This window comes from Tupaia chinensis, unplaced genomic scaffold (genome assembly GCF_000334495.1).
Source record: "Tupaia chinensis unplaced genomic scaffold, TupChi_1.0 Scaffold140218_1, whole genome shotgun sequence".
In the NCBI taxonomy this organism is placed as follows: domain Eukaryota; kingdom Metazoa; phylum Chordata; class Mammalia; order Scandentia; family Tupaiidae; genus Tupaia; species Tupaia belangeri.
Window position 1 is genome coordinate 2,678,555 of NW_006200097.1, and position 26,860 is coordinate 2,705,414.

At 35.9% G+C, this 26,860-nt stretch overlaps 2 protein-coding genes across 2 annotated transcripts in view; one reads left to right on the top strand and one right to left on the bottom strand.

Moving 5' to 3' along the window:
* Positions 1-23,303, bottom strand: part of CCDC82 (coiled-coil domain containing 82) — a 24,917-nt gene extending 1,614 nt beyond the window's left edge. Inside the window, 6 exon segments of the mRNA XM_027765995.1 lie at positions 1,626-1,796; positions 6,173-6,297; positions 16,716-16,917; positions 17,403-17,851; positions 17,854-18,108; positions 23,216-23,303. Coding sequence (XP_027621796.1) covers positions 1,626-1,796; positions 6,173-6,297; positions 16,716-16,917; positions 17,403-17,851; positions 17,854-18,100 — 1,194 coding nt within the window. The 5' untranslated portion in view covers positions 18,101-18,108; positions 23,216-23,303.
* A 107-nt stretch (positions 23,304-23,410) lies between these two features.
* Positions 23,411-26,395, top strand: JRKL (JRK like). The gene has a single exon (XM_006162589.3). The coding sequence runs from the start codon at positions 24,015-24,017 to the stop codon at positions 25,590-25,592; it is 1,578 nt and encodes a 525-aa protein (XP_006162651.1). The 5' UTR covers positions 23,411-24,014; the 3' UTR covers positions 25,593-26,395.
* Positions 26,396-26,860: the final 465 nt, after the last annotated feature.

A 26,860-nucleotide genomic window follows, 5' to 3' on the forward strand; every position in this document is an offset into this window, starting at 1 on the left:
CGCTTCTCTTCCTCCGAGATCCTGGGCACACACACACACACACACACACACACACACACACATGCCAGGTGTGAGTTTCAAGCTGCCAGGTCTGGGACTTGAACCATAATCAGCCATGTGGGAGTGTAGCACTTTAACTACTATGTCACCTGCTGACCCCAGCAAGCCAAAATAATTTTTAAATACTATGTTTATATGGACTTCTAGGAATACAACTCATACACTTCCTGTGAAATCAACCAACCAGAGCATTCTTAAGTTTGTTTTGAATGTTTATTGTTTGTTACACAACCTATAGCCAAAATGGGAAGACAGCATAATTTCTTACCAAATTAAATATATTTTATCTGTATTATTTTGCCCATTGTACAAAATGCATCAAAAAGAACTTGAAAAATTATGACACAATCAATCTTATTCTCATGGAGTAACCTAAAGAAATAAATAGACTCTTGCTAACTCATGTATTCATTCCTATGCCTATATTTACTCATAGGTTATGCTTTTATGACTTCAGTATAAGTGGTATAGTTTTAATTTTTATCTATGCAACTTGTGTTTTATCTGACAATTGAATTGTACTATTTTTTTTTCCTGAAGTCACTTTGCAAGGGAACACACAGGTTACAATGTTCAATAGATAAGAAATGGAAAATTATTTGCTGAGAACATGTATGTTGATGTGCTTGATTGAGCCAATATACAGTGTATTCTGGATGGAAAATTCATTTTGTATACTGTAATGATGTATAGTGAATTAATGTAAAAAAATAAATTTAAAGAAAAAAGAAAAAAAGAAAAAATTTTTAAATGATTTTTTTCAAAAAAACAAAACAAAGACAAAACAAAACACAAAAAGATAAGTGAAGAATATGTTGCCACAACAGAAATCACATCATAGTAACTGGCAACAGTCAGATTTGATGTGTTCTCTTATGAAGATGGCATGTTGGACATTTGACAATCTTTCTTAAAATCTCCAAAAGTTAAAGAAAGATGTGTTTGGATTTCTGTTCTATGAAAACCTTCCTGTTTTTCAGATCACTAGAAGTAATCAGGTATTATTGTATGTTATTTATTTATTAAAAGTAGTTTTTCCATCTCAACATTATTATCAAACCAGTCCTGGCAGTAAATGACATTTCAACAATTCACTTGCCAATACCACTTATTTTGAGTAAAACAACACAACAGTTGCAACGGCTAGTAAGGATACCTTGTGTATCTCCATTTCTGATATAAAAATAGATTGTGTAGGAAGAAATCTTCTACAGCTGTTCTTGATAAAATACAGAGAATTATATGATTTGTATTTCTATCACATTGTAGTCTATAGTTCCTCAGAACAAGAGAAATTTATCTGTACAAAATTTAAAGTTGGAACAAGAGGGAGGGAGAAATATTTAGAAATCTCTTTTTAAGTCTTTTTTCCTGTATGAAATAAAAGTATCCTTTGAAAATATTAAACATTATTGTTTACTTCTTAACATCTATAATTCCTATCTTCTTGGCAACTACTTACTTTTATTTAAATCAATAAACTCAAACTTGTCTTTAGAATGTGCTCACAATAATTTTTTCCCTAAAACATGACTTTTTTTTTTAACATGGAAGAGCCTAAATACCTGTTTATCATGTGACATGAAATCATCTGTTTCCATGGTCCTGGTGTTATACAACTTTCCTGATAAATGCACTGAAAATCTACAGTAGCGATGCAATCCACAAGCCTGGCAGGAACAGTTTTCAGGAGTCTTCCAACGGATACTTACATTAGAATAATTTTCTACCCGCTCCTGAAAACAATTTACAAACATAATGAAGTTTAAAAGATTAAAAACAAAATGAAGTAAAATAACAATCTAACCAAATTGAAACTTATCCTCAGAATCAAATAGGAAAAGATACGAAAGCAAAAACACTGGCTTTTCTAACTTTAATAGTGATCACGTAGTAGGTGTTTGACAACACGTTTTCAAGTTAAAAACAATGAATTTATAATTTTGGCTATTATTAAATGAAAAGAAACTAGAAAAGGACAAATAACTAATTTCATATCACTCACACTTAAGCATTACTACACCAAGTAGTGTTTTTGATATATCTACTTTTTTCCATTTACTTCTCTCTAGTTAGTGATACTGAAATTTTAGTTAGAAATGGAAAAGAAAGAGCAGCAAAATTTCATGATAATTTCAGGATAAAGAATATTATTCAGGGGACTAGCAGTTAGCGTAATGGCTATGTTGCTAAACTCCCATGTAGTTGACCGCAGTTCAAGTCCTGGACCGGGTGGCTTAAACTCACGCTGAGCTCATGTGTGTGCGTGCCCAAGATCCCGAGAGGAGAATGGAGAAGGGATTGCAGTGTGGCCAACCCCCCTGGGAGGTGATTTCTCGCTTTCTGTCTCTCTGTCTCTCTGGTGAGCTCACGTGCCCTATAGCAAAAACCTCTTTAAAAATAAAAAGAAAAAAAAAAGACTATTATTCAGGAAAAATAAAAAGGGGAATTCATGTAGGCTAGTTAAAATTTGAGGGGAAAAAACACATTTTCTCATTCACTCTTAATTGTATAAATGATATATTTTCCACACACTATTCCAGAAATACTTTAATCCTCCTGTGGTTACCTGATATAGTCCTGTGAAAATAAGTAAGTTGGAGCTAGAATGGCCAAATGTCCTGGATTGCATATGGATAGTCTCATAGCTGAATTATCAGTAAGTAGACAAACTCAGAAAACACTTGTCATTTATAAATAAGCTTTATTCAGCTATGGAGTTCTTATACCTGCATCTTTTTTTTTTTTTTTTTTTTTAAAGAGATGAGGTCTCACGATGTTGCTCATGCAGGCCTTGAACTCATGATCTTCCTGATTTAGCCTCCCAAGTAGCTGGGGGATTATAGGTGTACACCATTGTACCCAGTTCCTTTGTATATTTCTGTCCACATGCTATGCCTATGCTGGGCACTACTATTCTAATTAGTCATGTAGATTAGGTATTACCACAGTATCTGAACTGCACATAGGGAGTATATTAACATGGTTACTATTCCACGTTTGCATCATTCTCTATCAACCTGATGGTGATTTAGTATCCAATATATCCATAGTTTCCATTTTACATTATATGATTCAAAATGCTGTCTTTTGTCTACTTTTCATTTCTCATACTTCATGGCATTTCATGGCATGTGTCATTATAAGGTGAAATTCAGATTGAGTAAGTGATGAGCCATCTTCCCTTCCTGCTTCTTTGGTACTCATGGAAGAACATGGTGAATGAAACCTGGGATAAAAGTTTTAACAGCTTGGTCCTCTAAGTAAGTACAATGAGCAGAGCACCCCAATAACTGTTACTGGACATATAAGTAAAAAATAAGCTTTGTTGGGTTAAACGATTGAAACTTTCTAAAAAATTATTTTTTCATATTATTTCTTTATCTTTAGAAGCATAACTCAGTTTCTGTTGACTAAGACCTTACTGAATCATCAATGTCTCTATATTTTTCAGCTAAAAAATAAAGAAGTTAAGTTTTTTGTCATAGGGTGCATGTACTCGCCACAGAGAGACGGTGAGAGGGAAAGTGAGAAATCACCTCCCCCCAGGGTAAATGGTTATGTCACAACCCCTTCTCCTCTGTTCTTCTCCTGGGATTTTGGGCACATATGCACATGTATCAGGTATGATTTTCAAGCAGCCAGGTCTAGAACTTGAACCACAGTCGGTCATGTGGGAGTCCAGTGCCACCATGCCACCTGCTGGCCCTGCAGCTAAAATTTTTTATCTTACAATTATTATTTCAACATTGGGTTACCCAAACTCAGTATAGTCTATTATAGTATGGTATAGTGTGGTAGAGTATAGTTTTTGGAAACGGAGGTTTAAATATTGGCTTATTGGTGTGGAAGCTTATGCTACTTAATTTTCCTGAGTTACAGTTTTCTTATTTCTAAAACAGAAGAAATAATAGTGCCTTCCTCATAGAACTACTCTGAAGATTAAATAGGGCACTTAAATATGTATGTAAATTACTTGGCAAAAGTTAAAGGATCTATAAGTATATGCTGATTTTCTTTCTATTAAAGAAAATATTTATGCCATGTTCTGAGAGCTGTGCTATGTACTTTATCTTCAAAGTAAATAAATACTTCCCTTCAAAGTAGACAAATATTTTTTAAAATTTGAGGAAAAAACTGGGGTTCAGTGAGGTTAAAAACATACAAAGTCAAATATACATGGTGGCTCTAGAATCAAGCCATCCTCCAGCTTGAAGGCTTCTAACTCTTTCTGTATCTCACCACTGTCTCCTAAACCTATCTATCTATGGCTAATTTACTATCAGGTAATTGAAGGCTAACCAAACTTTGCATGAAATCAAATCTCTTAACATAAATGAGTTAGAGAAGCTAATAATTTAAGTGCTTAGAAGGATTAAAAGGAACTTGAATTTTTTAAAAATAATTATTTATTTGTATTTATTATTTTTTAATTTGACCAGAGAGGGAGAGAAAGGGAGAGAAAGGGAGAGAGCAAGCCACCAGGTCAAGAACTTGAACCGTGGTTGGCCATGTGGGAATCCAGTGCCTTCAACCACCACACCACCAGCTGGCCTCAAGGAACCTGAATTTTTTTTTTAGAGAGAGAGATTTTTGCTATAGGACATGTACACTTGCTAAGGAGATAGAGATGGAGATAGAAAGCAAGAAATCACCCCCAGGGAGGATGGTCATGCCACAATTCCTTCTCCTCCATTCTCCTCTTGGGATTTTTGGCCTGCATGTACATGTGCCTGGCGTGAGTTTCAAGCTGCCAGGTCTGGGACTCGAACTGTGGTCAACTACATGGGAGCCCAGTGATGTAATCATTAAGCCATCTAATGGTCCTGGAACTTGAATTTTTATTATATTTCTATTTTACCTCTTGGTAATCTTAGAACATAGTATGTTAGAAGTAAAGAGAGGAAAAAAAAAAAACCTTAAAAATCAGATAGAGCATCCTTTCCTATTTGAGATCATAAAATAGAAATCTTGAGGAAACAGAATCCAGTACATATTATAAATTAAGACAACGCTTCTCTAAACTGGTATATTGCAAAATCTTAAAATAGAGAGGGGTGGAAAACACTATATAGGATGGTGTTTCCCAAACAATATTCTATGGACATCAAGCATTCTACAAGACAACGGGTATTTTATTAAAAGGAGCCTCATAATAAAACACAAATTGGTAAAGAACTGCATTCTGTACCCCCCACCATTTTGTTTTGGACTATAGGTAGGGCACATAGCCTCACCAGATATAAACATAGAAGGAAATTGAGATAGCACCCCCTAAGGGGTATGGCCACACAGTGATCCCATTTCCTCTATTATTCTCTTGAAATACTGGCCTAACACACACACAGAGATCTAGCGTATTTTTCAAGCCACTGGATACTCCAACCATGCAGCCAGCCATGTGGGATTCAACTACCACATCACCTGCTAGCTCTTACATCCCCTTCTTGAAGATTTATAGTATAAATTCATTTATCAATGCTCTTGAAAAGTTCTTAAATAACAAATTCATGGAATTACAGGTGCAGACCATTGTGCTCATAGTCTTAAGTTAAACCTATTGTTTCCCAAATTTCTTTGTCTATGAAACTCTTGTTTCTGAAACAATCTATATCCTGCGAGACAATCTCCTCATTTAAAAAGATAGACTAAGGGGACCAGTAGGTGGCATGGTAGTTAAGGTACTGACTCCCACATGGCTAACTTTGAGGTTTGAGTCCCAGACCTGGAAGCATGAAAAATACACCAGGCACACACATTCACATTAAAAGTCCTGAAGGGAAAATGGAGAAGGGATTGTGGTGTGGCCATCCCCTGGGGGATGACTTTTCACTTTCCCCACTCTGTCTCTCTCCTGCAAGCACACAGGACCAATGGCAAAACTCTAAAAAAAAAAAGAAAAAGATGGACTAAATCCTACTTCATCATTTAGAAGTATTTAATTATTGAATATTCTATTAGTAAAAGCCTTTAGAAGTGAGAAATAACCAGCTGATTATCTAACAAAGAGAAATGCCATGCTATAGAAGGTTATTTAGTCTGACTGGTATTGACTCCCGAGAGGTTTACTGCCTCCAAACCCCTACCAGAGATTCAAAAACAAACTGCGTACCTTATACTGCTCTTTCCAACGACTTCTAGAAGCTAAACTCTCCAGACGAGGCTGAACAAAGCGGCTATCCAAATAATGAAGAGATGTCAACATGTCTTGTGCGTATGATTTTTGCCTGGTGCCATCTGTTTAGGGGATCAACAAAAAGAAAGAACAATCACTTTGTCCATATATGAAATATTTAAACAATTGAATACTTAAGGATCTCTTCCCATGGGCTTAGAAAGACATCTGGTTGGTTTTCTGGATGCATTTTAAATTAGAAAAAAAAATAAAAAAAAAATCATTCCATCAGAGCATTACAGAAAGAAAATAGGGCAAAAAAAAAAATCGCATAGTTCTCCTTTTAAGTATCCAGCTTTAGCATTATTTTCTGATAACTAAGAAAGATGAAAAAGCTTGCCAAATTATCTTTTATTCTCTTATACAAAACTGACATGGATTAACCACTGAATTCCAGATTAAGCTAAAAATTTTTAGAAGGGTTTCCAAGCTCTCTGCAATTAGATCCATTTTTTAAAGTTTATTTCTTTCTTTCATTGACAGCATGGTCAGGGTGTCCACTGAAAGAGTCTTTGCAATGCAATCTTCTTTCTCTCCCTCAACTCTACAGGCAGCCAGAATAGTGCCTTCAGGTAGATTCAGGAAGCAAACTTGAAGCATTTCCATATGGCTTCCAGCATCATGCAGAAGTGACCCTACTGTTTGTACTGCCACAGCTAAGCAGGCCCGCAATTGGCTTGATTCTACTGAGTCAGTGGTAACTTCTGCCAACAAATAACAACTTTTATTTTCTAACTCACTCTCCTTTAGCATGCTAAACTCATTTCACCTTCCTGATTTGGTTCATATTATTATTTGAATTTTATTCAAATTTGTGAGTCTGTGAAATTAAGCTTTGTTTCCCTATATTCTTTTTAGTTTCTCTAATTCATCTAGCTAATAAATTTATCATGTTTCTTTAAATTACTACAAATTTAAACATCTTACCATCGCTTACAAAGCCTTCATGTTCCCTGCCTACTGTTCTGAACTCCACTCTTCTTTCTCCTACTGGATTCAACTCCATCCACACAAACCACCTTGTTCTTAGACAAACAAAACTCATTCTTTAAGGATCTTAACACTTGCTAGATCCACATCTTCCTCCCTCACTTCATTAAAATTTCTGTTAAAACATTATCTCTTGAGAGGGGCCAGCAGTTGGTATAGTGGTTAAGATGTAGGACTCTCATATGGTCAACTACGGTTTAAATCATGGATGTGATGGCTTGAAAATTACATCAGCAGTGTGTGCCCAAAATCCCAAGAGGAGAATGAAGGAGATGGGACTGTGGTGTGGCCATCCTCCCCAGGGGATGATTTCTCACTTTCTCCTTCTCTCTTCTTCAAGCACATACGCTCTATGGCAAAAACCTTAAAAAAAAAAAAGTTACCTTTTGAGAGACCTTCTTTGACCAATCTTACTAATGTAATATAGGTTTTATTTTATTGTTCTCTGTTTCCCTATCCTTTATTCTTTTTGTCTGAGAATTAAAAATCACTAGCTGAAATATTATATATTCGTTTTGTCTGTCTCTCCCATGAGACATTAAGCAACATGAGGGCTGGAAGCTAATACATCTTAGTGACTGTCATATCCCCAGTCCTCGAGTGATGTATGGCCTTTAGTAGGTATTTAATATTTGTTCAATAAATTGTGAATAAACTCTTTCTTGTCAGTTAGGTAGATATTCACTGCAACATATTTATAAGCTATTAAGTTCCAGATTCTGTGCTAGATATGAGATACATGTATATATAAAGTATATTTCTTCTTACACAGAGGTACAAGAGGAAAGCAAAAATATATATTCAATACAATATGAAAGGTACATATACATGAATACTACCATACTCAGAATGGAGGTACAAGTGAGAGTGTTCACAGTGGAAATGTTTTTACATTTCTTTAGAAAATCTACTGGGTCATTGGAGAAGTCATGATGTATTTTCCCATATTTTTAAGTATTTTTCCATGATGTAAAAATGCATCATGACTTTTCTGATTACTCACTATATAAATGGATTTTAATCCCACAGGGAAAAACTGGTTAAAGATGGTGCTGCTTGATTTTGGTCTAATCTGTATAATGTTAAAAGTGAGGTTACTGGGGCCAGCAGGTGGCATGTTGGTTAAAGGCGCTGGACTCCACATGACCAACCATAGTTCAAATCCTGGACCTGGTGGCTTGCTTTCTCACTTTCTCCCTCTGTCTCCATCTGATGAGTGCATGTGTCCTGCAGTAAATAAAAAATAATTAAATAATTAAATAATTATTTTTTAAAAAGTGAAGTTATTTAAAAATTGAAAAAAATTGACCCAATCACACTATTAACTTACCATACAATGTTCCCAGAAAAGATTCATCTAAGGCGTTGATTAGAAGGGCCTTCACAACTCTTTCAAAGTGAGTATAGTGGTCACTAAAAGAATCTGAAATTAATTTTTAATAAATATTAGAATCTAGTAGACAAAACAATTCCCTAAAAATATGAGGTTCCTTTCTCCAATCTTAGGAGGTATATACTATAAATAGTATAAATAGTAGTATCACTTACTAATTTTATTACTGCCTTGGTGACTTGTCTAGTCACTGAGAAAATCCCTATTTCCAAATTTACTGGCTTCTAACTCAAACTTTCTAGTTGTTATTTCAAATGTTAACTTTCCAAATTTAGAGAGAACTAGTCACGGACTACTGGAGTTAAGAAATGAAATCAAAAGCATCACCTGTGTGCCTAAGCTTAATTATCAACTGGTTAACTGGAGTCAGGGAGGAACAGAGAAAACCCTGCAAAGATTGTTTTATATGACTTACTTTGTACAAACTATTCCATGTGAAACTGTCTGAGAAACAGCTACCTAAGCCAGAACCCCAATGATGATAAAAACTGTTTCCTTTTATGCTCACTTCTCTTTCGTAGAATTTTTTCCATCAACTTAAAGTATTTTTTCTTTTCCATATCCGATATATAAGCCTGCCGGCTCACTAACCCAATCTTATACATAAAATCACATACTGTGATAGGCCAGGTGGACATAAAACAGAAGAGCCACACCATTCTCATATTGTCTGGATGAAAGTTTAAGATTTTGTGGAATATAATAAAAGGGTCATGTCAAACATGACCTTTCTGATTACTCACTATATAAATGGATTTTAATCCCACAGGGAAAAACTGGTTAAAGATGGTGCTGCTTGATTTTGGTCTAATCTGTATAATGTTAAAAGTGAGGTTACTGGGGCCAGCAGGTGGCATGTTGGTTAAAGGCGCTGGACTCCACATGACCAACCATAGTTCAAATCCTGGACCTGGTGGCTTGCTTTCTCACTTTCTCCCTCTGTCTCCATCTGATGAGTGCATGTGTCCTGCAGTAAATAAAAAATAATTAAATAATTAAATAATTATTTTTTAAAAAGTGAAGTTATTTAAAAATTGAAAAAAATTGACCCAATCACACTATTAACTTACCATACAATGTTCCCAGAAAAGATTCATCTAAGGCGTTGATTAGAAGGGCCTTCACAACTCTTTCAAAGTGAGTATAGTGGTCACTAAAAGAATCTGAAATTAATTTTTAATAAATATTAGAATCTAGTAGACAAAACAATTCCCTAAAAATATGAGGTTCCTTTCTCCAATCTTAGGAGGTATATACTATAAATAGTATAAATAGTAGTATCACTTACTAATTTTATTACTGCCTTGGTGACTTGTCTAGTCACTGAGAAAATCCCTATTTCCAAATTTACTGGCTTCTAACTCAAACTTTCTAGTTGTTATTTCAAATGTTAACTTTCCAAATTTAGAGAGAACTAGTCACGGACTACTGGAGTTAAGAAATGAAATCAAAAGCATCACCTGTGTGCCTAAGCTTAATTATCAACTGGTTAACTGGAGTCAGGGAGGAACAGAGAAAACCCTGCAAAGATTGTTTTATATGACTTACTTTGTACAAACTATTCCATGTGAAACTGTCTGAGAAACAGCTACCTAAGCCAGAACCCCAATGATGATAAAAACTGTTTCCTTTTATGCTCACTTCTCTTTCGTAGAATTTTTTCCATCAACTTAAAGTATTTTTTCTTTTCCATATCCGATATATAAGCCTGCCGGCTCACTAACCCAATCTTATACATAAAATCACATACTGTGATAGGCCAGGTGGACATAAAACAGAAGAGCCACACCATTCTCATATTGTCTGGATGAAAGTTTAAGATTTTGTGGAATATAATAAAAGGGTCATGTCAAACATGACCCCTTCCTTGATCTAAATGATCACCACAGAACACACACACTCTGCTCTGGAATCCTGTGAAGACATATTAAGTATTTTAGAATATGTGGGAAATGTTTTACAAGGAATTAAAGCAAAATAAGTCTTATCATTAGCAACTATGAGTGGATTTTGTCTTCCTTTCCAGTGGAGGTGAAAATAAAAGATTGAAAATTTAAAAATACTTTTATTTTCATTTCAGTAATTCAGTTGTATAACTGTTTTTACAGACCTCACAGAAAATTTTGCTATGCATTCATTTTCATGGAGACACAGAAATATTAAAGTGACCAAAAGAAAATAGTAATGAAATAAATGACAATAGCAGATAATTTGTACTGTGGGCCTTAGAATTCAGAAGGCTTATAATCAGTTGAAAATTATAAAAGACCTGATTGTGGCTATTAATGAATATAATATTTTCTTAAAAATCAGTAGAGCATAATTGGAAAACAAAGTAGAATTCAACTTTGATTAAATTCATCAAACTCTGGATATAATAATATAGTGGTACATAATTTTGTGTTAAAACTCACCTATACTCTACCTAGCACTTTCTAAACTGTTTTTTGTTTGTTTTAGGAAAAACTGTTCTGGGAATATTAACAGTTTGAAACAAAAAAGAAAAAGTCAAACACATCCCCTGTGCCCCTAAGTTTAACTATCAAATAAATTACGGAAGAATATTTTATCTCACTGAATTTATCCATCTTAAGTGTGCTAATAACCAATGTTACTAATTTTTGGAAACTGCTGCTCTATTTCAAATAACCTAAAAGCACTATTTAGAATTAAGAGAGAAGAGGGGACCAGCAGGTGGCATAATGGTCACATTGTTGGACTCGAATGTAGTTGGCAAGTTGAGTCCTGGACCTAGTGGCCCCAGGCGGGCCGGCAAGTGCACCGCGGTTAAGGGTGCTGGCTGAGGAAAAAAAAAAATTAAGAGAGAATGGAAACAGCAGAGATCAGAATCATCAGGGGAGTTTCTCTTACCTATAGGATCCCTCTCCTACCAATGTGCATCAAAATCTCCTTCAAAAGTCAGGAGCCTCTATTTCATTATGCTTAAACCAATGGGTGAGTGCTGGTAAAACTAAGCTTTTGGCACCTCAAATTGAAAAAAATAAATAAAATAAACATTACTGAGCAACTTTATGCTGGGCATCATTGTAAGTATTTACATGAACTGCTTTGTTTCTCAAAATGGTAGTTTTGTTTTCATGTCTATTTTTTTTTTAAGAGACATTATTGCTATAGGGCACATGCGCTTGCCAGAAAGACGGAGAGACAGAAAGTGAGAAATGACCCCCCAGGAGAGATGGCCATGCCGCAATCCCTTCACTTCCAGTCTCCTTTTGGGATTTTGGGCACACAAGCACATACATTTGGCATGAGTTTTAAGCCACCCTGAATCACAATCCACTACATGGGAGTCCAGCAACATAATCATTATGCCATCTGCTGGTTCTACTTTCATGTCTTAATGCATTATTCAAAATATCCAGGAGAGTTAGTAGGAAACATTTTTGTCTTCTTCCTCAGTTTTAGAATCTTAATAAATGATATTATTTTTATCTTTTGATACATTAATGTAACAGTAGTATAAGTCTCAGTATTAAACTACCTTTATAGTTCTAAAAAAACTATTAGTAGTCTTATTCTTGAATTTGAATGTCTATTTGTAAAACTGTTTTCATCAATTTATTGCACATGAGCTTCTTTAATCTACAAAACATGTATTGTTTATAATGTATATATTATTATATACATTATGTATGTATATAAAAATAACTCAAGAATTTTTTCTATTATACCATTTTATACCACCAAAATATGGCACAAATTTTAGTAAATCTTCTTTTGCCTATCTGACTCAAATCTTCTTTTGCCTATCTGACTCAATTAATGAATTTTTCTTTTGTTTTTACATTCATTGTGTATTCAGCACCCCCCCCCATCCCACAGGCTACTAATTTGTGAAACAGGGTCTTTGTTTTTAGTCACTTATTATTTTCTTCCTCAGAACTGTTTTCTTTTTCTTGTATACACTATGTCTTCTTAGACTTATCCAATATATCAGTCATGAGATCCTCTGTTCTGCTAAATTCTGCTCTCTGCTGCTTTCAGTATCAATTTTATGGATTTGGGTCACATCCTTGAAAGACAGAATCCTAAACATGATAGTCCTAGAGGTTAAAATCCCAAAAGATCACAATTTCTTACATTTAAAACTCCCTAATGTCTAAAACCTCAAAAATCACAATGGTGAAAGATTAAAACCCCAAATGCTGAAATTCTGAAAGTTGAAATTTCAGACTGTTAGTCTCTTAAAAAAAAAAGGGGTGGGGGCTATAGAAGAGGAATACAAAGCTAAATTCTAGGAAAATAATTTTTTCATTTTCTTTTTTTAAAGAATTTTGTTCCCACCATTTAAACATTTCAGTAATAATTTCCACAAATTGCTGTGGTATGTATTTCATCTCTGTCCATTTTTAATACTGGAGGTATACCTTGAGTAAAATTTTAGAGAGTTATTTGTTTTATGCAATTTTTGCAAATTATGAAAAATCCATTATCATAACATTGAATTCGTGTGTCAGCATTGTAGTATGTGTCTATACACAAAATGTTGGAACTTCCTCGATAAGTGAAAAGCTTTTTGTACATGCATGTTTGTAAAAGAGAAAATTCCCAGTCCTGGCCCCTGTGGCTTGAAAAACACTCCAAGCACATGTGAATGTGTGCTCAAGATCCTCTTGATGGGATGAAGAAATGATGGAGATGAAATTACAGAATGACCTTGCCTCATTCTGGGGTAATTTATTGTTTTCTGTCTGTCTCCCTCTGGCAGTGACACACACACTAGAGAAAACATAATGGATTAAAAAAAATGAGATAAATTTTTCCCTAAGACAAAAATGTTCATATTGAAATTAAGCCTAGAACAATGTGTTGAAAGTTTATGTCTATAGAAAAACTTGCACATGAATATTTATAGTAGTTTTATTCATAATCGCCAAAACTTGGAAGCAACCAAAATGTTTTTCGAAAGATGAATGGACAATACCATATAGTAAACTATTTTTCAGTGATAAAAAGAAATGAGCTCTCAAGTCATGTTTAGACATAGAGGAAACTTAAATGAATATTGTTAAATGAAAGAAGTCAATCTCAAAATGTATACACAATGTTATTCCAACTATATGACGTTGTGGCAAAGGCAAAACTATGGGGAAAATAAAAAGATTAGTAGTTATCAAGGGTTAAAGAGAGAGAGAGAAATGAATAGAGCATGAGGTTAGTTTTAAGACAGTGATACTTTTCTGTAAAATAAAGTAATAGTGGATCCATGTCATTAAATATTTGTTAAAACGCTTACAGAAGGAACAATAGAAAGGGTAGTCCCTAATGTGAACTATGAACTACAGTTAATAATAATGTATCAATATTGGCTCATTGATTTTAACAGGGGAACCAAATTAATGCAAGTTAATTCATATGGAGGAGACTGCGTGAGAGAAGGTATATGAGAATTCAGTGTACTTTCTACTCAGTATTTTTATAAATCCAAAAGTGCTATTTAAAAAACACAGAAGTGGGGGACCAACAGATGGTGTAATGGTTATGTCACTGGATTCCCACATGGCCAACCATGGTTCAAGTCTCAGACCTGGTGGCTTCAAATTCATCTCATGGGAGCATGTGCATTAAGTACCCAAAATCATGAGAGGAGAATGGAGAAGGGACTGCATCATGGCCATCCCCCCCAAGGGGGTTATTTCTCTTTCAGTCTCTTTGTCTCTGTTGAACACACGCACCCTACAGCAAAAATCTCTCTTAAAACACACACATACACACAAAGGTGGGGCCAGCAGATAGAATGGTGATTAAGGCTCTGGACTCCCACGTGGCAGAACATGGTTAACTCCTGGTTCTGATAGTTTGAGCATCACACTGGAAATATGTGTGCAGGTTCCCAAAATCCCAAGAGGAGAATGGAAGAAAAGGGACTGCAACATGGTCATCTCCCTGAGTGATGATTTCTCACCTTCCCTATCTCTCTTATTTCCATTAATTAGCAGAAATGGCTATATTTCTCAGTAAATGTTCTATCACATTCTAGAGGTAAGTGGGATCTTCAAACAATTCATGGAAAATGCACATCATGAAAATATCATGTGTGGATTACAAGACATTTTTGCAGCAAAATAAACTTTAATTACATTTTCCACAAACTTTTTTGAACTCTCCTAATTGAGTATACCTGGGAGTCAGGTTTCTGGGTAGCAAATAAACTGGTGCTTATTGATAAGGAAAACAATTTTTAACTCAGAGTACATAGATTTCTGTTACTAGCATCTCTTTAACAGCCAAATTTCTTGAAGTTTGATTCATACCTCAGTTTATTATTTTATTGTAAACTGTGACATCTAAATTAAACCATGTTATAATTAATTTTAGTAAATATGGCCTTTTCTAAAATAATATTTATAAAGAATGTATTTTTGAAGGAAAAACATTTCTTTTTTTTAAAGAGATTTTTGCTATAGGACACATGAGCTCACTGGAAAGACAGAGAGAAAGAGAGAGAGAGAGGGAGAAAGTGAGAACTCATCCCCTCAGGAGGGATGGCTGTGCTGCAACACCTTCTCCTCCATTCTGTTCTCAGGATCTTGGGCATGCACACATACGCACCTGGTGCGAATTTTAAGCCACTGGGTCCAGGACTCAAACCATGGTTGACTAGGTGGGAGTCCAGTGACATAACCATTATGCCATCTGCGGGTCCCCTTAGTCTGTTTTTGTTTGATACCTGAGACTGGGTGATTTATGAAGAAAATAGATGTCTATTTGCAAACTTCATGATTCTGTTGGCTGGAAAGTCCAAAGGCATAGGTCTATAACATGGCCAATAAAGTGAAGAGGATTGTGGGTGCATACAGAGACAGTGCAAGCTATGGGCAGCTTTTTATCCATCAGCTCTCATAAGAATTCCTTTTCATCAGAGCTAGAACTCACTGGGTCTTTCAAGACATCATTAATCTATTCATGGGACTGTTGCCACCACGATTCACTCACTGCCCACTAGGCCCATCACCTTCCCAAACCAAATTCCAAAACATAAACTTTGAGAAATAAACCATAACATTCTATTCTGACACCCAAGGTTCATGTCTTTCTCATGTGTAAAATGTAATTATCTCATCCCAGTAGTCTCAAAAGTCTTACATTATTACACCACCAATTCAAATACTAAAAGACATTCCAGACACAAGGCAAACTCCTGTCATTCTGTGTACTCAAAACAAGTTACATACTCCAAATATACAACTATGAAGCAGGATCATGGTAGAAGTTTCCATTCTACCAGAATTAATAAATGACAGGCTCCAAGCAAGTCCTGAATCCAAGCAGGTGTATGTTAGATCTTAAAACCTCTTCCTTTTCCAGTCACTTATCTGTATGGGTGAATTTCCACATACTTCAGCTGAAACAGCATATCTAAACAGACCAAATGCAAAAGCTGATAAACGATTCCAGCTGTCAGGTCAGTCCAATAGCTCAACTGTTAGGGAGATGAAAATTTCACATGGCTGATCATGGTTCGAACCCTAGTCCTGGTGTGTGTGTGTGTGTGTGTGTGTGTGTGTGTGTATGCGCATGCCCCAAATCCTGAAAGGATGAAGAAATGCAGGAAAAAAGATTATGGTGTGATCTCTTCCACTGGAGGCTACTTTCTTTTTCTCCTCTCTCTTGCGTGTACACACACTCTCTGGCAAATAACAAAGAAAAAAAGGGAAAAAGAACCTAGCTGTCTCCAGTTAAGGTAGATACAGTGATACATTCAAGAATGTAAAATGATGTAATGCTCTTCTTTTGAAAAATAGTTTTTTCACAAAAATGTTATTTTTGCTAACATGATTACCTACACTGTTCTTAAATGAATAAATACATTCTAAATTTCTTAGTTTTATATTCCTAAACGTTAAATATTGATGGATATACCACACAGAAGTAAAGGCTTGTTGGGAGTCAATAATTTTGAAGTGTAATAGGTTGCTAAGACCATTGGAAATAATTATTAGACTAAAAATGTTATCTGTAAATGAAATCAGTTCCTAACCAATGATTCAGAATGTGATACTGGAAGGCTGAGTTGATGCTTGGTATAATATGATAAAAACAAGTCATAAAATGTTTTCTTGATATTTAACTTACAAAGAGAATTCTGTTTTACTAATTTCAGTTGTGATGTAGTCAATTGTTCTCTCCGTTGGTTTTTATTTTCATCACTCTCTTCATCTTGTACTACAAAATCATCAATAATATAATCATCTCCATCTTCATCATATTCATAATCCTCCTCCTCCTCTTCATCATCATCTTCATCACTACTTGGGCATGATTCCTTTTCATCATCCTAATTAAATTAAAATAAAAGTGCTTCAGTGAAGTATGCCTATACAATAGTCAGTGTGAATTTGAAAGATTAAATGTGAAAGCAAAGAAATCACCCACAAAAATTAACAAGATTTTAATATTAAAAATAAAGAATTCTGTCATGTTAAATGTTGAACTTTAGAAATAACAGAGAGAAGATAATATACCTCAGCTAAGTGAGGTCAAATATTTAAAATGAACATTAAGATTTCAAGGAATTAACAACAAGAAAGACCATACAAAAGAAGTAGTCTTTCAATTTTCAAAAAGATTGATGGACTGAGGTTTATGATAAAATAAAATATTTAGATACAACAGTGCAATCAAACATATTCAAGGATACTTGTAAAAAAACAAATTATATAATTATTGAGAAATAGAACACAATCATTACTTTCCTTTTTATAAAAATTAAATATTTTAAGACTTTAAAAACAATAACACCACCAACAAAATATAACACACCTCAAAATCTCTACCACTATTGCGTCTCTGATGAGATCTTTGTTTTGAGAGTTCTTTCAGCTTCTGGAGTTGTTCTCGCTTTCGTGCAGCCACTGTTTTCTCAGGGTTGTTTTGTTCCATTTCCACTGAAGAACATTCATCCTCAACTACTCTTTGAGGACGTTTAACACCTACTTTTCTAATTAGGATATCACTGTCATCACTCTCATCACTGTCATACATTACAGAAGAGATCCTTTTTCTTTTCCCTCTCATAATGTGTTCTTCTAAATCCTCCTCTATTGCTTGTCCAGTATGTTTGAGATCATTGTCCTCTTGGTTTGGATGCTTTTCATAATCTGCTAAGTGAGTACTTTCATGCTTAGTTTTGTTCATTTCTTCTTCATTTATTAAACTATTTCTAGTGTTAATTAGATGCTTATAGTTTTTTCCTTCGCTTTCAACTTTATTAATTTAAGCTCTCTTTCATTTTCTGGTGTTTTATCACCATCAAGCCCCTTGTTACTATCAAGCTCTTCATCATCAACACTTTCATCACTATCAAGCTCTTCATCACTTTCTAGGTCATCATCACTATCAAATAACTGTGAGATACTATTTCTTTTAGTCCGCCTCCAATCGACTCGAGATTTCTGCTCAGGCACTTGAGTTTTAGAGTTTTTCCTTGTTTCATGTCTTCTAACATGTACCATTTTCATTTAAGCTTCTACAAAATAAAGTTATTAGGAATATAACAATGATAATCAGATTATAGCAATAAATGAGTTTATGGTTCAACTTATATTTATTTGGCATTATTAAATGGACCACAGAAAAAATCACATAAATATCTAAGTGAAAATGGTAGGTCAGCTATTCAAAAGATAATTTATTGAACAGCCATGAAACAATTACATGAACATCTATTCTGAATTATGCTATATATTGTGCTGAAAAGGGATGTGAAGATAGACAAATAGACAAATTATGGCCCTGTCCTTCAGGAGACTATCGTCTATGTGCAGAATTAAACACACAAACATATAACAGAAAAATTAAAGGCAGTATTCACTTAGTACCAAATCAATGATAAAAGTAACTGTGATACAATTGTAAAGATGCAGGAAGATCAGTAGAAGAAAGGCTTTCCAGAAGATTATCTTGAACAGGTATGATCTAATTCTGAAGGATTGGTTATATTGAGAGAAAATGAATGAAAACAGTTTCAAGCAGGTCAAAATGGTAAGGGCAAAATTTTGGCATTGACAAAGAATGTCTATCTATGTTCAGTAAATAAGTGAACCAAAAGGCATGAAAAGAAGTTTTATGGTGGAAAAGAGGAGACAAGGATGGAAATGGAGGACAGGATTACCAGGATGATTCGGATTCTAGAGAAACCATATGAATTATAACTTAAAGGATTAGGACCAGCAGTTAGCGTAATGGCTATGTTGCTGGACTCCCACGTAGTCGACCGTGGTTTGCATCCCGGACCTGGTGGCTTAAAACTCACGCCTGGCACATGTGCGTGCGTGCCTAAGATCCCAAGAGGAGAATGGAAGAGAAGGGATTGTGGCATGGCCATCCCTCCTGGGGGGTGATTTCTCACTTTCTCTCTGTCTCTCTCTGTCTGTCTGGTGAGCTCATGCGCCCTGTAGCAAAAAAACGTAGACAAACAACAAAAAAAAACCTCTCAGAAAAAAAAAGGATTAATCAATTTACATGGAAAAAGTTTCAAAGTAGCAACTGACATAAAAAGATAGCAAGCAGTGCAAAATTGAGAAACAACCTATTAAGACTGCAGCCTCTGGATACCTTAGTAAAATGGCAATGGCTTTAAATGACTCTAGCTAATGATACCATATAATCCAACAGAAAACTTTCTAACAATCCAATAATATAGTCAAGTGAAAAAACAAAAACAAAAACAAAAAACTTTGATGGAGGAGCTGAGGATGGTACTGACAAGAAAAACAAAAGCTGTCAGTTTCTGCTTTAGAATATGGTAAATTCCATTAAAATGATCAACAGTATATATTAAAGGAACAATTAATGATGGGTAAGATTACTACACAAGCAGTAACACATACGTACTTCTACAGTTGCTAAGGAACAGAAATAAAATCACAATGTAATAAGACTGACCTCATAATACATGCATAAGTGTTTATATACTCAACTGTGTGCTATCCTGTTTGAATAAATCACTTTATAAGGGTGATTATTCTAATATTTCCACCATGGCATATAATATTTCTGGAGCTTTTCTGCAAACCATAGGAACAAAAAAATGAATCATACTTTATTTTTTAACCCATTATATGAGATTGTTGACAGCTTCTAGAAATCAACTTCACGAGATAAATTCATTAAGATATTTTTAAAGTCCTGTAAACTCTTAAGGTACTTCCAAAAACACAAAGCCCCAACTGTTGGCATAATGGCAGTGTTACTAGTCAGTTTCGGAACTTCCCAAGATAATGACTTTTTTTCATAGAGATGAAGAAGATACTATTCATTTGACTGCATGTGTTTATAAGACATGACTGCTTCTACAATGGTAAACAATACATATAATATTAGAACAGGGTCTGCTATGATTATATATTAGGAATAATCTTTTTAGTGTAAATTGAAGTATAACCTTACGGCAGTAAAGCTACAAGATAAAATCAGCATTGATAACAACAATCTAGCAAACCTTATTCAATAGACCAAACAGTCTGGTATCTGAAATTATACTTGGGTTACATATTACAGACAGCATTTATTAAAAATCAGCAAAGATGAAAACTATGTGTGGTCAAAATTACCCTTGTATGAAATCCCTATATTATTCCTCAAAGTCTGTTTTTGTGTGCGTGTGTACCCACCACACTGCTTTTACGATATGTCCAGTCAGTTTCTCCTCCAGGTTTTAAATAGATTACTGTTTCTTTGTTTAAGATCCAGAAAAATGAGCCAGCTTATATTTGGAAGTTATACAGTACAAAGATGTATTTCTAAGCAGATTTAGTTAAATTTGCATAAGGTAATTGTGCATATGTGCATGTGTATCATGCTGTAATTATAAAGCTTTCTAGTAAATCTATCTGAATTGTGAGAAATAATGAACAAAAAGTTTATGAAAGTAAATGACAGATACGGTTTCAGTAGATACACTAAACCAAATATGGACAATAAAGAACATTAAAGTGAAAGATGAGTTTATTAGTGCCCCAAATCAGATTGAAATCCACTAGGAAGATAGCTTACAAAAGTTATTTATCATATAAATTAGTTATTTCTATGAAACTGGTGGAAAAGTTTAAGACTATCACACTATTAAAAATTACTGCACATTTCTAATCTTTGTATTTATAATATAAACTTCATAAATTTCAGTGCATTTTCAGTTTATTTTTAAATACTAAATGATCCCAGGGCAGATGATATTATCTGACTCATTTGTAAGTTTCAAAGCCAAGGACACCAGAGTTTAAATGACTTACCAAAGATCACACAGCTTGTTAGTGATAGAGCAGGGGTTAGAAACCAGGTCTCTTGATTCCCCGTCCAGTGCTATACAATGACTGCTGTCAATATCATATTTATACAAGGTAGTAAAAATTAAGTCTTTAAAAAGTTGTCATTATTTAATCTTTCATTCATGTTGTTTTAGTTTCAAAAAAATAACCAATAAAATGATTTATAGTTTACAAACATGCTTTTTAAAATTATGTAGCTGAATTTTTGGTGCACATGGGTTAGAACAGAACCTTCTGAAAATTATTCACTAAGCAAGAAAATAATGTACGATAGAGATGAAAATATGCAGACTTCCCTCTACCACCTGATGACACTGGTTACCAAATTTAAGGTAGTCCCCAGTAAGTGCAAAAGTAAAAATGCAAGAGAAAGGCAGTCTCTGATGAAAAAAGTTTCCAAATTTGAAAGCTCAAGGAGTCATACTTTACTTATATAAAGTAAACCAAGTTTCATTTGGCCAACTGCAAAATTGTCAGTCTCTATTTCAAAATTGACATTTATGCTGACAAAGCCAAAATTCTATTATTTAAAGAGAAGATCATTTGAATGTAGTTGGCCCCTCATTTTAAATTGTGCAAATCTGTCTACCATATTAGCTGGGGAGGGAAGAATGACAGAGAAAAGGTGAGTGAATCTGGGGAGAGAAATGAGAGGTAAAGCTAGGTTATGGGTAAAACATCTTGTGGTCTGTAGGATTCACTCAAAAAAGAATCCATGCAAATGGATGTAATTTCTGTATATGTTGAATACACACTCAATTCTTGAGATGAAAGTTTTATCAAGCTTCTGTAAAGATATCTTACCTTTTCTGTAAGAGAAAAACAGAGACTCCGAACAGAAAGCATTAAATAAGTGAATGAAGAAGATCAATACTATCTCTGTATGTCAGGTTAATATTATATAAGAGGCACGTGCATACATAGCTATACTGTCAGTCAAAAAATATAAACTAAAGGTGATGACCTATATTCCTGTGTTCTTTCTCTAACACGGTAACTTTTTACCTACAATTAGGTACTTAGATAATGCCATTTGAATGTCTCCTGAGAATAAATATCCTTTCCTTTGAAATTCCAAAGGAATTGAGGTTAATTCATATACAAGAAAAGATTCATTCTAGAATCACCTACTTGTTGTAAAAACAATGTAGGTTACACTAGTTCCAACTTTTAAGATTTGAAGGGGAATAAAACCCCAGGTCATTATTTGAAGTTCCACCAGAAAGGATGCACCTTTTTTTTTTCCTGAAAAACATCATTCCTCCCGGATGTTTTCTTTTATACGACAGAAGAAATATTAATAAACCAAAGAAATCGTTATTTAACCTCTGCCAAAATGCCAACACATGCTTGGAGCTGTGGCAATACAAAATAAATAAAACGGTCTCTGCTCCCAAGGAGCTCACAATCTGATGAAATTACTACAGACATCAAAAATAAACTAGCAAAATACACAACTTGAAAGCTTCGGATTTCAGTTCATGATTCGGATTAAGTTTTTATTACATTATTGTAAATAAATTTATCAGTCCTTCTATTGGCTGGAAGAGAGGACAGACAGCACACTGCAACAAAAACAGGAAATAAGAAACAAAAACATATAAAGTCAGGAAAGCCAATTACCCCCATTAGAAACACGATGCAACACGTCACAATTTCTCAGAGCGAACCCTGCCAGCTTGGCATCCGGGATAACTATATTCATTAAAATGGTTACACTGAAGGTGGTTCACCACATCCAGCAGAGAGAAGTGGTAGAGGGAGGAACTAATCCTCTCCGGAGTTAACACCAGTGTCATTTTCATGATTACAAACCTGGCTCTTTGGCGGGACGCGGGCACCCAGCCCAGCCCGCCCGCCCACTCGCGAGTCACTGTCTCCAGTGGGGAGAGGAACGGTAGCTAGGAAACACGACAGCCGTACAGAGCTTCGCGGGGACGTGCGCAGGACCACAGAAAGCCCAAAAGCCCTGCGGGGCTCTGCTCCCAGAACACAAGCAAGGGTCTGGCAAGCTCAGAAACCTGAGAAATCACCGATCGAGCTCCCTGCATCAGTTCCGAGCATCTCTTGATGGCGAAAATAAGGACCACCGCGCCCACGGCAGCTCAGCTGAGGAGGAGGGCTGGTGGAGCTAGCGGCTTCGGGGACCTGTCCTCTGCACTCCGTAAAACGCGCGGGAGAATTGCTCTCTGGGCCCGCCAGGAGGCGTGGCTTCCCCTACCCCACTAATAAGCCCTTAGCAGCCGGAGCAGGAGTTAGAGCGAGTTCCCGCCGGGAGTTGGCCTCGCACCGCCCTCGCGCTCTCACCTTTCAAAGCGCCTTAGCCTATGCCTCCGCCTCCTCCTCCTCCTCCTCCGCCTCCGCCCTGGGCTCCAGCTCCACGAGAGACGCTCCTCCCTTTCCCGGGGACCAGGGGAAGTCCCACCTCTGGGCGGGGCAAGGGGCGGAGCCCGGCGGCGGGAGGGGGCGTCTTCCGGGAGCCTGTGCTGGGGGAGGAGCGACCGCTACGCGGTAGTCAGGGAGCGTTGCGGGTCCTGGTTGCAATTGAGGTGGGAAGAAGGGCCCGGCGGGCTGTGAGGGACCGGGAGGACTGTCCGGGACAAGTCTGGCACCGGGAAGTGGGTCTGAGTGGCGGGAGGGCCCGGTCTCTGGGGAAGGAATCAAAGGGAACCGGTCCTCTGGGGAAGGGGGTCAGTCCCCGACTCTCTGGCTCTTCCGCTCTCAGCCGTAACTTTGGGGTGTGGCAGAGGTTAGTGACCGCGTTCACCTCGGAGCTGGGCATGAAGGAGGTTGGCGGCCACCACCGGGTTATAATTTTCCTTACTGCCACTGGGGTAATAAAACACATGTCTGTAATCCGGATTATCCGCGGTGATTTGGGGCCTCCTCCACTGCCCATCTAAATTAAAGGCCTGTGCCCTACGACTTGCTCCTCTTTCACCTCTTGCTGTCCCTTTGCCAGCCAGGTCAAGCCCGGGAGGGGGTCAGGGCTACCAGGTGGCTGTTACGGTTGAAAGACTTAAAGTTGTTAAAGTGAGTCTGGAAGAAAAGGAAGGATTTTTGTGTGTTGGTATAGTGTGAGTGTGAGGTGACTCAGAGCCTCACCATGTCAGGGAAACGGAAGCGTGTGGTGTTGACTATTAAAGATAAACTGGATATAATAAAGAAACTTGAAGATGGAGGTTCTTCCAAACAACTAGCAGTGATTTATGGAATTGGTGAGACAACAGTTAGGGATATAAGAAAAAATAAGGAAAAGATTATCACTTATGCAAGCAGCTCTGATTCCACAAGCCTTCTGGCCAAGAGGAAGTCTATGAAGCCATCCATGTATGAGGAACTGGACAGAGCAATGCTGGAGTGGTTCAACCAGCAAAGAGCAAAAGGGAATCCCATATCGGGACCAATTTGTGCAAAAAGGGCAGAGTTCTTCTTTTATGCCTTGGGAATGGATGGTGATTTTAACCCCTCTGCCGGTTGGTTAACTCGCTTTAAGCAGAGGCACAGCATTAGAGAGATTAACATTAGAAATGAAAGGTTAAATGGAGATGAGACCGCTGTAGAAGATTTTTGTAACAACTTTCGGGATTTTATTGAACAAGAGAATTTGCAGCCTGAACAGATCTATAATGCAGATGAGACTGGACTTTTTTGGAAGTGCCTGCCTACGAGGACTTCAGTAATTAAAGGTAAATGCACTGTCTCTGGGCACAAATCAGTTGAAGAAAGAGTCACTATCATGTGTTGTGCGAATGCAACAGGTTTACACAAACTTAAACTTTGTGTTGTGGGGAAAGCAAAGAAACCTCGCTCCTTCAAGTCAACTGATACCTTAAATCTGCCAGTCTCTTACTTCAGCCAAAAAGGTGCATGGATGGACCTTTCTATTTTCCGACAGTGGTTTGATAAAATTTTTGTACCACAAGTTCGAGAGTACTTAAGATCCAAAGGCTTACAGGAAAAGGCTGTGCTCTTGCTGGATAATTCACCAACACATCCAAATGAAAACGTCCTAAGGTCAGATGATGGCCAGATATTTGCTAAATACTTACCACCAAATGTGGCTTCATTGATTCAGCCCTCAGATCAGGGAGTCATAGCAACAATGAAGAGAAACTATCGTGCTGGTCTTCTCCAGAACAACTTGGAAGAAGGTAATGACCTTAAATCATTCTGGAAGAAGCTTACTTTGCTAGATGCACTTTATGAAGTAGCCATGGCATGGAATTTAGTAAAACCACTTACCATTAGTAAAGCATGGAAGAAGATTCTCCCTACCATAGAGGAGAAAGAATGCATGGATTTTGATGATGAAGAAGATATTTCTGTGGCTACTATGGCCACCATTTTACAACACACCAAAGGACTAGAAAATGTGTCTACTGAGAACATTGAGAAATGGCTTGAAATAGACAGTACTGAACCAGGTTATGAAGTGTTAAGTGACAGTGAAATCATCAGAAGAGCACAAGGCCAGACAGATGAATCCAGTGAAAATGAGGAGGAAGAAATAGAACTAATTCCAGAAAAGCATATTAATCATGCGACTGCTCTCCAATGGACTGAAAATTTATTGGATTATCTTGAACAACAAGGTGATATGATTCTACCTGATAGACTGGTAATACGTAAGCTTCGAGCCACTATCAGAAATAAACAGAAGATGACGAACTCAAGCCAATAATGACATTTCAATTTTATTTTGATAATTATGTTTATGATTCTTTACCTCTTTGTAATAAGGCTTAATTTTCATTGTGTTCTGAATTCTCAGATACAGTCTTGTGAAAAACAAATACAAAAATGTATCTCAAATGCTTTTTGAGGGTATGTTTTCATCATGTGTTTCTTGTCCCTTGTGTAGATAATCAAAAGCTTATCGATACAAATTACATGTACACATGTATTTACTTTTGTAAATCTGTAGTGATCTCTTGCATTAGAGTGTCATTCTCTGGATTTTCTAGCAAAAGAGATAACAGTGAAAAGAAAGATCACTTTCCACAAATCTGCTTGATTCATGAGGATTGTCACAGTAATCTTCTCTTGTATAACCATGGTAAATGGTTGTTTTGTGTGTCTGCATAGTCTGACAGGATGAGAATATGTTGATAGATTTTGGTACATAATATGATTTTGGTATGTAATAATTAAAAAGTGAAGTTCAGTAATGATGAGGAAACAGTGATCTCTGAATTACAAAAAATAACTTCGAAGTCATACTTGTGTTATTTTATATTCACGGGGTGGCAGGTGGAAAAGATTATTTTGGTAAATAGGGGAAGTGATTGCTAAGTGAGTGAGACTACTGGATATATAAAAGAGGTATTCCGATCAATTAATTTTTTGTAAGCAGAGGAATTTAAAATTTTGAATATTTTAGATTATTTATACAAAGGGAATAAATAGACTTGGTTTAATTTGGTCTTTATTATGAATTGGGTAACAGTATAGGTTTATTATTTATTCATCAAATTATAATACAGGTTAGATGTTACATGTGATGATATGAAATCCCAACTATGGAACAGTATGTTTGGAATTTGAAATTTAATAAGTTTTTTCTGTGTTTTTTTTTGTGTTTTATTTTTTTAAACCGCATACTTGGAAATGTTATATATAATTTGAAAAACTTTGTCATTTCTGACCCTTTGATATGAAGAGAAGAAGAAATGAAAATAATAAAGTTTTTGTTATTTTAAGTAAATTCTATGTTAGTGTTCTGTTTTATGAAAAAAGCAGAAATAATTTTGGAAAGTGCCAGGCATAAATTTCATCATTTATTATTTTGACACTTGTAAAAAGGGATTAATTATTTATTTTAAAATCTGAGTGCACAATTTGGTAAATTTTCTTAGTAAACTTAATATATCAGTGAGGTAATCAAGACATTTAAAAGACCTCACATTTATTAATATTAATGTAATTTATAATTTAAAAAGTCTGCACATA

What these genes read in the sequence shown, in the direction of transcription:
- JRKL (XM_006162589.3), top strand. Translation starts at nt 24,015, where the DNA reads ATGTCAGGGAAACGGAAGCGTGTGGTGTTGACTATTAAAGATAAACTG.